Raw genomic sequence first — 15,599 nt, forward strand, 5'->3', positions numbered from 1 at the left:
TTTATTTAATGATATCAATTTGTATGTAAAAATGTCGGGATAATTCTAATTTTGGAAATTTAATGCAATATTAATAAGAAAAAACGCATTTAAGTAAAAGTATATTTTTGAAATTACTAACAAATTAAAATCTCCGGTCTAATAAAACTATATGTAATGAGAAAAGCTATAATGAAGAAGCAACATATTTATCATATACGATTATCTATTCATAGTAAGGTATAATTGGAAATATATAGAAAACCTAATATTGTTTAAAAAACATTAACAAGTAGTATTTATAAATACATACCGCTTGTCCGGGCCAAATGAGAACCCAATTCTCTCGGGGTCTCTTCAAATAGTCATCATACGATAATGCTACACAATGGTGTACTGAAGATTTCATTGATACTTCTAGTTCTAGCAACCATTTTTCTACCTATAAATTAAAATATTAATCAATTATCTTAATACGAGTTTTAGTATAGGTCGTGTTGCTAATACAGCTATCGTAGCTTGTGGACTCATGTTCGCCTTAAGTATGTATGAAGCAAACGGTTAAATGCCATGACCCAACGGGGGTAAGAGACTTAAAAACAATTTTTTAAATATTTGTTATTATCGTTTCTAGTATGATCGCCATATAATTAATTTCACTTATTTTAGAGTTGATATACAGTTTCTACGAAGATGATATATTTTTCACTCAAATTCCCTAAAATGTTAATAATCAAAAAACCCGATTACAAAATCGCTACACAATTGCCTGTCATATCCTACTAAATATGCCTACAATATCAAGTGACCCAATATATTTTTTATAGAACAGGGGCCAAACTTGCAGAAGGCTCATCTGATGTTAAGTGTTACCGTCGCCTGTGGACACTCAATGCCAGTGGGCTCGCGAGTGCGTTGCCGGCTTTTTAGAAATTAGTACCTACCCTCTTTTCTTAAGGACCCTAAGAATTGCTTCGGAAAGACTAATAGACTAGAGAAACTCAGAAATAAAACTATATATTTAAAGTTGTAGTGTTAGCGGACTAACGCCATCTTGTAGCAGAAACCTATATAACGCGAAGCAATACCGGCGTTGACTCACTCTTATTTCGAGACTTCGTGCGGAACGGACGTGTTAATAACCTACCCTCAGTAAATTTTAAAAGTGTAAAGTACCGACACGTTCTTATCTTTTGTGTTAACTAATAGTAGGATAAAAAGAAAATACACAAAATAGACTCACTTGGCCTCTAGCAGCAGCAGTATTGATGGTTATAGTGAGTTCTACAATTTCTCCTTCAGAAGACCGCATATGAGTTACGACCATTTCCTCTGTGAACGACAATTTTGCTATGCCCTCGAAACACTTCTTGAGGTGAGGTTGGACACTGTAATTTTAATCAGTGACACAAAAGGCAGATCTCACAAAGTAAGAAAGAAGGAATGGCAAGTACAGCTCGTAAACAAACAGACAGACATAACATTTATTTCTAACGAAACACACGCATAAACACACAAAATAACAATAATAATCAAAAAAGAAAAAAAAAATGAAAAAAAAAAGAAATAAGGCAAATTTTAAGTGTGTAATGAGTTGTGGTTGTAACTGGCCCTGGCTCAGCATTATGCTGTGGAGCAGACGTGTTCCACAGCGCTGCTCATACCAAAACGTCAAATCTTGTTTTGAGAGTTCTAAGAAATCTCAGATAATACAATACAGAATCCTGTCTTCAAGACAAACAGAATATTGAAACACCCGACATCATGCTTAAGCTCTGTTACATTTACATTACGTTATTTTTTTTTCTTGTGTAACAGGAGGTAAACGGGCCTCCTGCTCATCTGATATACAAATAACAAAGTTTTTAAGAAGTCAAAGTCAAAATCATTTATTCATATAGGTAAGACAATGTACACTTATAAACGTAAAAAAAAATGGATAATTTTTATAATTACTGCCAGTTCTCAAATCAAGGGCGTAGAATGGAAGAGAAGAACTGGCAATAAACTCTCCGCCACTCTTTTTGATCGCCAAGTTTTTGTTTTACCCAACGTTTGTAAGGAGCTGCAACCATTACACCATGTTCCACATGACCTCTTAAGTAATAATATAAAATAAATTAAAAACAAAGATTTGTCCTCGATCTGCTGGAGCACGCACTTACATTCTCGAGGGAACAACACGAAAATACATACATAGAGGAATCAGATATCAACTAAACTATAAAAAGCTAGAAAAGATATCCGGTAATCCAATTCTATAATCACATACCGCATCGGATCCTTGGTCTCCGACAGGATCTCCAACAGTTCATCGTTAGACAGGAAGAAGAATCTTGGGAAGTACAATCTCTTCTTCTCCAAATAAGCGTTGAGCCCTCGTTGTACCATTTCCAATAGATTATTGGATTTCTTTAACCGGTCCAGCATTTTCTCTATCTTTATCACGTCTAGAACGCGAGGTTCCGTAAATCCGGCTTTCATTATTTCACGCCACATCTAAAATCAAGTTAACTTATAAACTTAATTTAAACTAATTTCAGTAGCCGTAAGTTCGATTTTCCTTACTTTATCAACAGCACTGAATCTGCGACCCTCCTCTGGAATCTGCTGCTGAATATCTGGTGAAGAGAATATGGGCTCTAAGTACATCCAAGTCGCTTGCACTTTGAGCCATTCATCAAGAATTTCTTGTAGGAGGACCAACTTTCCTTCCCAGTCACTATTAAAACAAATTTTTGTTAGAGTTCAAAAATGTTATAAATAGCAAATAAGTATCTTTACTCTTCTGAAAGTTAACAAAGCAAGCATTAATTTTAAAGTGAACTTACTAAATAATCTCTTCAAATGGTTTAATATAAGGCGAGTTCTTCATCGTCTGTGTTTTGACGATGTGATCATCCAACAGCAACTGTATCTCATCCACACTTGATAAAATATATGTTCCTGTATCTCTGAAATCATAAGTTCGGTTAATTGGTTTTAATTATCAAATTACCATTTAGGAATTAAATAAGCTTCAACATCCACAATTTCGAATGTACTAACTTGTATGGCAGTATGTCGAACTTAAGATCAGCCCATTCTTTCATCATCTTATCGAGAGCCTTTTCTAAGTTATTTTCTTTAGTCGCAGCTTCCGATATACTCTCAAACTTCTCAATGTAATCTACTAAGTTGAAATCAATAACTTTTTCTAGTGACAACTCTTCATCGACTACTATTGGGAAGCCCACGATTTCAGATACTTTCTCCCAGTGTCGTGGTTTCATGCCCGGATTACCCAACGTCTGAATGATGGGCATATTTGTCTTGAACTCTTCCATTTTGTGACTGTAGTTAAAATTCAATTATAGATTTGAAGATTAATTTATTACCTCTGATTATTTTATGAACAAGTCTTGGTATAAAAGTAAATAGAAACTAGGAAAAATATCCAAGTTACCTTATTTTGGAACTTTTTTTAAACAGGGGTCAAACGGGCAGGAGGCTTACCTGATGTTAAGTGATACCACCGCCCATGGATAATAGATCTCAATACCACAGGGCTCGCGAGTGCTAAGCCGGCCTTTTAAGAAAAGGAACACTCTTTTCTTGGAGGACCCTAAGTCGAATTGGTTCAAAAATACTTCAGTGGGTTGCTGGTTTCACATATTTATTTATTTACACTTCGTTACCATAATATAAAAAATCATACATATAAAAAACAAAAAAAGCAGGTTACTAATTTAAAAGGCAACGGGCAACCAAAGTTCGTTAAATAAATATATTAATTAGCAACTCTTAAGACCTTGAAATTTTCCGGTTATAGTATAGTTTTATTCACCTCCACATAGCAATGAAAAATACTATTTAATAAAAAAATATACTTAATATGATTTCCATTACATCAAATATCACTAGATACTGACCGTACAGATTGAGCAAGTTCAAATGTAGCAGGAACTTCTTGGAACGATTTCTCCAGCTTATATACGATTTTGTAGAAATAACTCACATCTCCTTCTATATCTTCTGGGTCAAAGCTACCCACCTGAAAGAATGTAAATATTATACATTATGAGTATCGGTAGATTCCTATAGCTGCTCGAACGCCTTACGAAAATACTAATTCTATTAAAATTGTTGCTTATATACTTTAATTAAATAAGCTTTTATACGAATCTTAACAGTCAGGGACAAAAGAAATCCGCATTATTATTACCCTAATAAATGAAATACATAATACTTTTATATAATAACTTCAAGGTGAGTCTGAGAGAAGAGAAGAGAGAACCATCTACATCCATTTTTGTTATGACAACAATTTTACGTCATTAAAGTTCCTCAATAATTTGGGTACTTAACATTAAAAATATATATTTCTTGTGAATAAACAACGCGTAGCAAAGCAAGCAAAGCTCGCATAACTGTTCGGCTGTTTCTCTCGCACCTACTCTACATGACATTAAATTGCCAAATTTAAAAATATTAAAACTTACTCTAGATTTCATCCAAAGATGATGCTTTTCAAGAAAATCATAGCCGGCGTCGAATAATTTCTTAAATGGCACGAGCCTGTCATAGACAGATTTCCTCTTGGGGTACTGAGAGACCTCCCAACCAAATGATGTTTCCTCTTCATTAAATTGGTCTATTTTCACTAGCGCCATTGACAATCTGAAAGGCAATTATTTATTTATTCACACTTCGTTACAGTTAACAATAAACCAAAAACAAAATATAACATAATACATAAAAATTATAAGGGATGCAACGGGCGGCCTTATCGCTAACAAGCAATCTCTTCCAGGCAACCCTATTAAGAGAAAAAACTAAAAAGAAATATTATGAGTGAAGTGCAAGAAGTGCATAACCAAATCTTATAAAACAAATTATAGAACCTTAATCTAAAGTAATACAAAACAATATTAATAAAACAAAACTAAAAAGCTTATCTCACGGATTTATGAATACAAATGAAAAGGAAATACAATAATTACACACATTAATCAGGATAGGATATAATTAAGAAATGTTTATGCAGAAGAGTTTTAACAGATGTTAGGGAAGTAGCCAATCGTATGGAGTCGAGCAGCCTATTCCACAATTATATTTTTTACTGTACCTAACTATAGATATAAAAGAGACATCTTGTGAAGAAAAAATAAATCAATACAAAGTATACCTAGTTGAATAAAAAATATCGCGTATTAGCATTTTTTTTTATTGATAAAGCTTGCCAACGCTCGGCACACTAATACATTAGTAAAAACAAACACAAAATACAATTTTTAATGTGACAAGCACTTAAAGGCAAACATGATATACATTAAGAGATCATACAAATATCAATCAAAACAATTATTAAATAAAACAAACATTACGAAAAAAGCCATTACTAATCAAAAAAATTAAAATTACAAAAAACTGAACAAAAATCGATTTTAAAGCGTGAGGGAAGCAACTATGGATATCCAGATCTAGCTCGTTTATCAGAATGCTCAATCTGGACATCGGTGAGCTTTGACCAAAACGCGTTCTACGGAAAGGAGGGACAAATGGAATAATGGGATGTCTGGGGTATCGAGAGCGTACACGAAACTTAAATTTAGACAGATGGCTCATTTTAGACTAAAAATGTGAAATAAAAGTATAATTTGATATTTTTTATGAAATGTTCCTCTTCCGAATGAGATCAGTTTTATTGGGAACTTAATAAAGAGCGTGATTTTTTTTTAAACTATTCTGGGAATGTATTATTGTTTCGCAAGACACATTACTTGTGAATAAAAAATATTTTTTTAAACTTACTTTTCGTCCAGCCGGCGAGCCCGCGTGACATATTTAGATAATTCATTTATGTCTCCCCAATATTGAAGTTCATTTGATTGCAATTCGTACACATCCAAATCATCAATGAATTTGGCAATACGAACCTACAAAAGAACTTTCTCTAAATAGTCTCTAAGTTTCGTCACAACTTTGCTGTGATTCAAAAAATTAATGGGAACGTCTTCATACATAATATTGACCTGATGGCATTCATGGAGAAGGGAGCTTATTGAAGTGAAACTTCTTTAGAATCGTTGTGATTTCAAACCGGATGCAACGGAAAAAGCGACAGTAAAAAGAGACAGACACATAAATTAATAGGATTTGGCGTGAGATAGAGTGAGATAGGAGGCATTATACAGTGTATAAACTTTAAATTCGTGTGTATTTGAACATTTTCTGAAATAAAAAAATAGATTTGATGAAAATTAAATAAGTAAGTCAAGTAAGTAGTTTAATTATAAAATTTGATTATTTATCAATTTTATTTACAAATCATTAGTTATAGAAACTTTTTGAAGTGAAAACTTCGTACTACACTTAATTAAAAGTTTATACACTGTATAATGCTTCCTATCTCATTTTCTCCCACGTTGGATCTTGTGAATTTATTTCAAACTTTTATTATTTTAGTTTTTACCAAATTAAAGATTGATATTAAAGTTATAAATAAAAATTTAACATTAAAATATATTTTTTTTAAAGAAAAGATCCTACATTTAGATAGAGAAAAAGTCTAATTTACATATTTTAATTATAAAAACTTTGTTTTTGAAGGTTTCACTTCTACCACGTGTGAATTGGACACATGATTTTTTTGTCAGACTAAATTTGATGTTGTTTTTTTAACCAATTAAACAGATAATGTGTTTAAAATGAAGACTTTCATATTGAGATGAATAATACCTTCAACAATTCTTGATACTCAATTTTCTTCTGATCGCATATAACCTTGCTTTCCTCAATGACACTTGGCATACGAGCGTACCTAGAAGATTTCTTAATAAATACAAATTCTAATAAAAAAAATGTGTGTGTACTGTACACGCGTTAGAAGTAATACTTCTTTGGCTTAACAAGATAAAAAAATTTCAATTTTTTTATCTTTCGCCTTATTCTACGTTTGTAGAAAAAACGACAGTAACAATAAAAAAAAAATTCTCATATTTTTCCCCAACGCGGCAAAAGAAGTATAACTTCAAAAAAATTAAAATGTTGACTATAGCTAACTTCAGGGTGTCGATTTTTTGTGACGGTGTGCGCCAACCGTAAAATTTACTCTCATAATTTTCTCTCACTCTTTCCCTAACGCGCCAAAATTAGTATAACTTCAAAAAATTAAAATGTTGACTATAGCTAACTTCAGGGTGTCGATTTTTTGTGACGGTGTGCGCCAACCGTAAAATTTACTCTCATAATTTTCTCTCACTCTTTCTCTATCGCGCCAAAAGAAGTATAACTTCAAAAAAATTAAAATGTTGACTGTAGCTAACTTCAGGGTGTCGGTTTTTTGTGACGGTATGCGCGCGCAACGTTAAAATTTACTCTCATCATTTTCTCTCACTCTTTCCCTAACGCAGCAAAAGAAGTATAACTTCAAAAAAATTAAAACTTTGACTATAGCTAACTTCAGGGTGTCGATTTTTTGTGACGGTGTGCGCGCGCAACGTTAAAATTTACTCTCATTATTTTCTCTCACTCTTTCCCTAACTTCAGAAACATAGCACTCATTTCGTTAATATTGACAACACTGAATCATTATTAAAAATCATGTATATTTAATTGCTATTTTACCTACCAATGAAAACTCTGATTGTTCGCCTTCATCTCCAACGGTGTGAACACCGTATAATCGCCTAGGAAAATTATGTACCGCAAAACATTTCGTAATTTATCTTCCATATCGTCTAACAAAACATCCTCAACTTTCTTTATATAGGCTATTAGTTCCATTAAAGCAGCTGTATCCGGGGGAGGTGTTAATAAAGTATTCGCAATTGTAGAGTATTCGTCATATATACTAAAAATGTGTTTTATGTTAAATTCTTATGTTAATATTGATTAGGTATTTATGATATAGTACGAGAATTTCAGAAATTCTAGGCACTCAATCTACACATTGTTTAAGAATGAAATATTATTAAAGCGGGACATAGACGGACCGCATGTTGCAGTCAAGACCGACTGCAATATGCGATTTGCTCAGGAACTGCTCGAGCGGTCCGTGTATTGCGGATATTAATTTAGTATGGAAACTGCAGATCCATATTGCAGTCGGTCTTGACTGCAACATGCGGTCCGTCTATAGCCCGCTTAACACGACCATAAAATATTAACAGACAAATATACAAATAAATATGTAAAAGATAAAAAAGATTTTTTATTGGCTTTGGAGAAAATAAGAACATAAACAACCACCACACAAAAAAACAATTTGTGCTTGGATTTGATATTTCATAAAACATATTTGGGAGCGTTCATGTATTACGTCACGCAATTTTTGGAGATAATTGACCCTCACCCCCCGTGTAATGCGCCGTAACGTTTTTCTGTACTTAGGGTACAGTACTGTACCCAAGTATAGTAAAACGTTTCGTGACCACCTAGTGACTCTTTATACCTTAAAGTTACCATTATATGGTGTAAAGTACTGGAACGTCCAAAATAATATTAATAATTCAATCCCCCCCTGCATCGTAACGTTTTACAAAAGAACCCCCCCCCCCAAAATTCGCTACGTAATACTTGAATGCTCCCTTTGCTGAAAAAAAATTGGTTAGGCATACTATTTTTTTTCAGTAAATACGTTAATAAATATAACATAATATAACATTAATATTTATAAAAAATATATGAAATTCTTCAATTTTGTTGCTATTCTTCTGCTAATCGCGTGTAAAACGTAATATATATCAATAAATAATTTTCAGCACTTATCTTATGAAATACATAAATCTGATGTAAAATTTACTTACGATCTAATCATATTCTGGTAATCTTCCGTCATACGTCTAAGTAAAGTATTTGCAAGTCTCGTCGCCGCACCTCTTAAAGAAGTAATAAGATCCGCCCTTTGCATCCGAAACATACCAATCACTATTGTCCCTTCGAGTTTCGAAGGTATCTCTCTCGCAAGAGTCACATATTTGACTGCTTCAGCACAAAACTCTTCGAAAGTCTTCTCTGGTATCGCTTTGATAAAGTTTTCTACTTTTGATGATGACTAGACACAAAAAAACTGCAATCCTTTTTTTGTTTCATAAACAAAACGCGCATACAATAATTTATCTTAGATATGAACTTTACTAACAAATACTATATATCGTCAATATATCTTAAATTTCGAATAATGATTTAGATAAACTGAGCAGATTAAACTAGTTTTACCAAATTTTTTAATTAGATGTACAAATCCTCATACTAGATAATGTATAGTTATAATTACCACCCCATTAAGCAAACAGACGTAATCATCAAAATCCTGAACTCTCAATTCGGGTCCAATCCTTTGTTCATTTATTAGATCTGTTACGAGTTTCTTATAACCCTCTACCAAATCGTTATCAATAACGGGCTGAAATGGTACATGATAATCATCTAAATATGAAGCAACAATATTCTTTGTGGGTTCATCTAAAGTTAAATGATTAAGACGCATGCCAAGAAGGTATCAATCTGTGATTTTGGCAAGGTGACTATCCTTATTAGGTTACTACATTTTTAGCTTTATTTGAATCAAAATCTTCTTATGATTATTACCGACAAATTTTTATTGATTGGCCATGTACATCGGCTAAACCAAAAAAAGTGAGAGCAAGAAAAAAAACAAAAAAAAAGTTCATCAACTTTGCCCTGAACTCCTTTTGGAGCATTTTTCATTGCTGTAAATCTTTGCATAAATGAAATTTTTATGCGTTTGTGTGTGATTCATCGGAAAATTTATAAAAAAAATAATAAAAAAATTGCTAGAACTAATTCACACATACTACATCGAAATCGACGTAAGAACGTAAATTTCCTTAGGTTTTTTAGATTTTGAGTCAATAATGTATTATGTAAACACCAAGATTTGTCCTTCTGCATTAACCAGAAGCTTGGATTGGATATGTGCTATCCACTAATTATATTTATGATATTTGGCAGAAATTGTATATAGTTAAAAACACTTTTAAGCAAGTTGAACTAATTTACTCACACGTAATGTAACTCTACTCGTTATCACATAGTCCTGGTACAGCAGAGTCTCAAGTCTTGGACATTGTCTGCACGCATCTATTATGAAGTCATATAGAAGACACAGCTGATCTCTGAACTGCTTGAAAGACGGCTCGAACTGTATAGCTTCATTCGCGAATGTCAGATTTATTACGAATCCTTGGTTCATACCCTGATAAATTAAATCCCAGTTCAAACCATGTGTCAACAATGTCATCCATATTCATATAGTTTTGGAATCTATTTGTTTCTGGGGTTAAGAGAGCAAGAATGATACTGGAATTGGTAAAGAATTTTACCCTCACCAAATAGTTGTAAGAAATAAATTATTTAGAAACTCTTTGCAACCAAGTGGCAACGATTTATTGAAAATAAATACATCTCGAATTTTGTTGTTCGGAAAAGAGAAAATTTCAGATTAAAGCGCTTTAGAACCAGTTAAAAACTTACGAGAAATATAAATAGGATTATAAACGATTATCATTTTTCTCTAAGTAAATTAGTTTTAGCTTAAGTTAATTACCCCAACATCAATGATATATTCGGTGAAATCCTTCATAGATTTCAGGCAGAGTGTCTGCAAATTGTACGCCATAATACACGCGAGGCAATTGTAGAAATGTTTCATTTTCGACACCTGCTTTGGTTCTGGGATTTGCCGCTTTTTACTACCCTACAAATAATATTAAATCCTTTTGAAGTTTCTATAAAATCGAAAGCAAAGAGGTCAACTTTTCTACGCCATAAAAAGCACTGACCAAAGAAGTGAATCAAAACCAAATTTATAATTGTTGGCTTTATATCGCAGAATGAAAATTAAAAGAATTTCAAATAACTTATCTAATGGACGTTAAAGATTTTAAAAATCGGCCAGATGAAGCACGATTGTTAGACAACGTTAGTACTAAATCGCCTTTCAAAACGATTTATAACACACCTGAAGAAAAACAGCCTGTACAGTGGGTATCCACTGCATAGAGAGCACGTTCCCTGCGGCCTCAATGTGTCTCTTGCTTACAAAACAGAAATCCTGTAGTTCATAAGCTTCGTTCGTCATCTTTATATCCTTCATGCTTATTAGACGTAGATCGCTATGGAGCAATTGTTTCATAACACTTTATTGTACAACATTTAAAGTTATTTTATTTTGCTTCGTTGTGTCGCTGTCAACACTCGCTATTTTATATTACAGAATATAAATTGTAACGTTTTTATTATTACCAACTTTCATAGAACATAAAACTGTTTTCCTTGACTTAACGAGATTAAATTTCTCAATAATGTTAAAATGGGTCACAAAAATACATTTACTTCTCAAAATCGAGTCAATTTGGTTTGTTATGTGTTTACTGCACAAAATCTCAAGAATAACTTATAAAACTTAAAACTTTAGTCTTTGAAACATACTCATATATGTAAGGCTAATACCAAAAGGCCAAGGCCAAAATGAACTCACTTGAATTGTTTCCACCATATCTGCAGCACCTGTGCAATGCAAGGGTTAACACTATGAAGGTTCTTCGTCACAAACTTCTTGGCTATGGCATAACGGTTTCGCCACGCATCATCTTTCTTTGCCAGCTCCTGTTTTAATGGTGTGTCTTCTTCTTCCAGAGATTCCTCCTAAAAGTTTTTTTTAATTACAATAGTGTCTATATAATCTATCTCTGAGATAAACAATAATTACAATGAATTTTCATTAATTAATTTTAGACACAGAAGAAATCTTTTCCACTGGTGTCCTATAACAAATTTGTGTTCGCAATTTACTTTCGGATTTCAAAAATGCTTAGTTTATTATATATTTAATTTTGAAGTTCATATAAAATGTATGTTTTTTTGTTTTTTGACAATCAAAAGTGCCATTTTAGATGGTCTAATTGAAATAAATAATTTGACTTTGACTTTATGGATTAAAGGTATATTAAAATTGTATAATTAAATGAATTCAAAAACAATTCGAACCGTATTAGGATCTTTCAAGACAAAGTCGACGATTGCTTTCTTCATACTCATCATGAAATCTTCTCTCATCTCATCAGTACTCGTAAAAAGTGTGTCTTTCCATTTTTTCAGTTTTGCCGGTATTAAATTGTGTACCCTAAAATATTATGGTTTTGCTGGTATTAGATTGTCACCCTAAATATTATGAATTCCAAAATGTATCCGAAAATCCCAATTTTATCTTGAGATCTACCAAAATATTACTGAAGAAGTTTCTTGGGATATCTTTAAGTCTGATTCAAGTTGTATAATAATATGAGCAATCAATCAATCGGAATTAGACTAACGGCCAAAATTAATAATGTATCCTCAATCTATGATTATAACCAATCTTGGACTGATTCATATCTAAAGACCGATCTCCAATCTGCATGCCAATAAACATTTCTGCTATCCGATTGTTTATTTGACAAAAGATTGACAGCAATCTTTTGCGTGATCCTTGCCTCTCGACCGCGTTTCGTTCAATGCAATATGTTGTGTTCAAGCATACCAAAAGTTTGCTGTTTTTGGAACGAAATAAAATAAGTAAGACTAATAGGGTCTGTTTCACAATGTATGGATAAAGTAGCAAATAGCTATGCAACGTTTTGTTTGTTTTTTTGTTACGAACAAATAAAGTTACAAAATTCTATAGAAAAACATAGAACCTTAACCTTTTTGTTGGTCATTTAATATTACTTGTAACGAAACGGGCTGTCATTTTCATATGGTATTTTTGTTTGTTAGGTTATTGAGTATTTCAGTACATATTATTACACATATAAATTTTCTCTGAGTAGTTTGTGTATCTTGTTTTTGTGATTCGAGGTTGGTTCTTTAACTTAAAAAAATGTCTACGCAAAAACGTGAAAGAAGCGTCAATTTCAGCCGGGAAGAAGTTGACCTTCTAACTTCGCTTGTTGCTGACCATAAAAATATATTAGAAAATAAAAAGAGTGACTCAGTCACCTGGCAGGAAAAAAGAGCAGTGCTGGAAGACGCTGGAGGCGCTGTTTAATAGCACAAGTGGGGTAAACTTTCGCAGTGCTAAAGCTTAAAGAGGGCTACAAGAAAAAAGTCTGCCTTGATACATGCTGAAACATATCGTACAGGAGGTGGCCCTAGTGCTGCTACTCCTCTTACCCCGATCTCTATCGAGGAAAAAGTCAAAGACATGATATTGTTGTCTGTCGAAGGAAATGAAAGTCAATTGAAAGGAAGAGCTTCTAAATAAGAGAAAGCAATGGGCATTTGAAGAGGAAGAAAGAGAGCATAAAAGATAATTATGGGCCATAGAAAAAAATATATTGTTAAATAAATTAGAAAAATAATAGATTTTGTGCCTGGAGCGAGGATGTATTGTATTAAAAATTTGTATTTTTATTTAAATAAAAGCATTGAATTTTTATTTAATTTATCTCAAAAATGTTGTAATTTATAAAATATTATAGTAATAAAGCAATATAATTACTTATAAGATTACTTCGCACACTTGCATTTCCCACGTTGTCAATTGCGCTTTGATCAATATCATCAGCTTGTTCATCCACTTGTTGCAGTAGTTCAAAATGTTCATCTCGCATATCAATAGCAATATTGTGCAACACTGCACATGCCACTATCACGGCTTGTACACGAGATACTTGAAGCAAAACCTTTTTTGACAAACCGATTTTGGGGAACCGATTTTTTCCAAACACCATATTATGTCCTTTCCACCACATTTCTGCTTCGTATTTGAGATTCGTTATAAAGATGTTCTGCTGGAGTCTTGAGGTTTTGAAGTGGATTTAGTAGGTTTTTTTTTTACAAAAGTTGATGAAAAGATGAAACCTGCAAGAAGTCATATATGATAGACATCACTTTGTGTAAAAGTGTCTCCAAAGCTTCTTTTGTTAAATGTGAATTCGGCGTCATTCAGGCCCTGGATATAATAAATTCTTGTCTTCTTATGTCTTCGCACAGAAGTACGTTGTCTTCTTCCAGCTTCAGAATTACTATCCCAATCGGATAATTGCATTTAAACTTCCAAATCACTATCACTAGAACTGGAAGATGACGAAGATGAATAAATTTTCCCAATGAATATTAAGTTAGGTCGCAATCCCAAACCCAAATCATACGAGTTTCACCGATAGCAATCCGAGATTGATTTGGCCAATCGAAGCACTGTCAAAATGGACAGATAGGTTGTTGGCATGAGTAAACATTCATTTTCATACAGAGGGCAATCTTCAATCTCTTATCCGCCCTCTGAACGATTGGTTGAATAATTAGATTGGTATCTCAGTCCATGTATTGAATATTGGCATGCTTTTCTTTAGAAATGGATTGAATTGTCAGTCTATGACAGCTAAAATTGGATTGAGATTGCATATTGGTTTTGGCCGTTATTCAACAACAAACTTCGGAATATCATATAAATTGTTTAATTGAACAAAATTAAAAAACGTGACTACCCTCACTATTGAAACGAGTGGGTACCCTAATTTATTTAATGTTTACATATAAAAGTTAGTATTCAACTAAGTTGTTATTATTTTTTATCGTGTTTACTCTTACCGTAGAATAATTTTGTTATCAAGGGGCGCAACATGAATTGTATCAATCCCATAACGTAGATAATAATAATATCTAAGCATATTCTTCTCCTCAGCTGAGGGTATTGAATCCCCGTCCTCCCCTGGCGCGGATTGACAAATCAAATTCATCAACTTTGCCCTGAACTCCTCTCGGGCCTTTCTCATTGCCGTAAAACTTTGCATTACTGAAATGTTTTTCGTAGATTAAACATAAATTTCTACATGTTGTTACACTTAATTATATATTCAGGGCTATCATGAGACCTTTCCATTCAATAAAAACTGATGATAAGACTATCCAGCTATTTCAATAATTAAAAACATGATCCTAATTTTCAAACTGATCGGTTTTTTAGTTTTTTTGAAGTCGGTTAAAAATTAAAATCTGACAAGCAAATACCACTAGACTTCTTCCTGACAGACGTTTTAGATGCCTGTATTTTCGCAGCCTTTGTCTTTGGGTGAGGCAATTTCAAGACCTCTTCAGGGAGTGAAAACAGTGGTTGTGTTCGTATTTTAAAATCATCTGGCATTTTAATCCTTGGAATCTTTGGAAGTTTAACATCCGACGTTGACGGTGCTGGTTGGCTTTTTTTACGCGTTGGTTTATTTTTCTGCATGTTTACCTACGATCTGAAATTTTAAATGTATGTCCATGTTGAAAGAAATATAAAATGTTATTAAATATAAAATGAAAATTCCATTGCACGTAGCATGCAATTCGAATTCTCCAGGTTGAAACATTTCCAGCCAAAATATTCTAGCCATTTAATAGTTATTACAATCATTACTAATAACAGAAATATACGAATGGATCTGAAAAATTGACGCAACTCTCTCTGATCGTAATTACATATACCTAATACCAATCAATTATATGATCACATATTCTTATAAGTGACAACAATTTTAACTGTATAATATGTCAGCACAACATATTATGTTTACATATTATTAAAAACTATAATTTAAATTGTATCAATCAAGCTCCATGTAAAATTGTTATTAAACTTCCTACTGTGG

General features: G+C 32.8%; 1 protein-coding gene across 1 annotated transcript in view; it reads right to left on the reverse strand.

Annotated features, from left to right (window-relative positions):
* Nucleotides 1-15,347, reverse strand: part of LOC125056173 (dynein axonemal heavy chain 7) — a 70,407-nt gene extending 55,060 nt beyond the window's left edge. The window contains exons 1-20 of the mRNA XM_047659146.1: nucleotides 14,977-15,347; nucleotides 14,557-14,761; nucleotides 11,974-12,109; nucleotides 11,465-11,631; nucleotides 10,946-11,099; nucleotides 10,532-10,681; nucleotides 9,989-10,180; nucleotides 9,239-9,367; nucleotides 8,769-9,016; nucleotides 7,592-7,813; nucleotides 6,700-6,781; nucleotides 5,773-5,897; nucleotides 4,461-4,638; nucleotides 3,891-4,012; nucleotides 3,028-3,312; nucleotides 2,811-2,933; nucleotides 2,548-2,701; nucleotides 2,252-2,478; nucleotides 1,223-1,367; nucleotides 293-421 (exon numbers count right to left, since the gene is read on the reverse strand). Coding sequence (XP_047515102.1) covers nucleotides 293-421; nucleotides 1,223-1,367; nucleotides 2,252-2,478; nucleotides 2,548-2,701; nucleotides 2,811-2,933; nucleotides 3,028-3,312; nucleotides 3,891-4,012; nucleotides 4,461-4,638; nucleotides 5,773-5,897; nucleotides 6,700-6,781; nucleotides 7,592-7,813; nucleotides 8,769-9,016; nucleotides 9,239-9,367; nucleotides 9,989-10,180; nucleotides 10,532-10,681; nucleotides 10,946-11,099; nucleotides 11,465-11,631; nucleotides 11,974-12,109; nucleotides 14,557-14,761; nucleotides 14,977-15,196 — 3,393 coding nt within the window. The 5' untranslated portion in view covers nucleotides 15,197-15,347. The remainder of the gene's footprint in view (nucleotides 1-292; nucleotides 422-1,222; nucleotides 1,368-2,251; nucleotides 2,479-2,547; nucleotides 2,702-2,810; nucleotides 2,934-3,027; nucleotides 3,313-3,890; nucleotides 4,013-4,460; nucleotides 4,639-5,772; nucleotides 5,898-6,699; nucleotides 6,782-7,591; nucleotides 7,814-8,768; nucleotides 9,017-9,238; nucleotides 9,368-9,988; nucleotides 10,181-10,531; nucleotides 10,682-10,945; nucleotides 11,100-11,464; nucleotides 11,632-11,973; nucleotides 12,110-14,556; nucleotides 14,762-14,976) is intronic.
* Nucleotides 15,348-15,599: the final 252 nt, after the last annotated feature.

The sequence above is a fragment of the Pieris napi genome, chromosome 14 (genome assembly GCF_905475465.1).
Source record: "Pieris napi chromosome 14, ilPieNapi1.2, whole genome shotgun sequence".
Classification (NCBI taxonomy): domain Eukaryota; kingdom Metazoa; phylum Arthropoda; class Insecta; order Lepidoptera; family Pieridae; genus Pieris; species Pieris napi.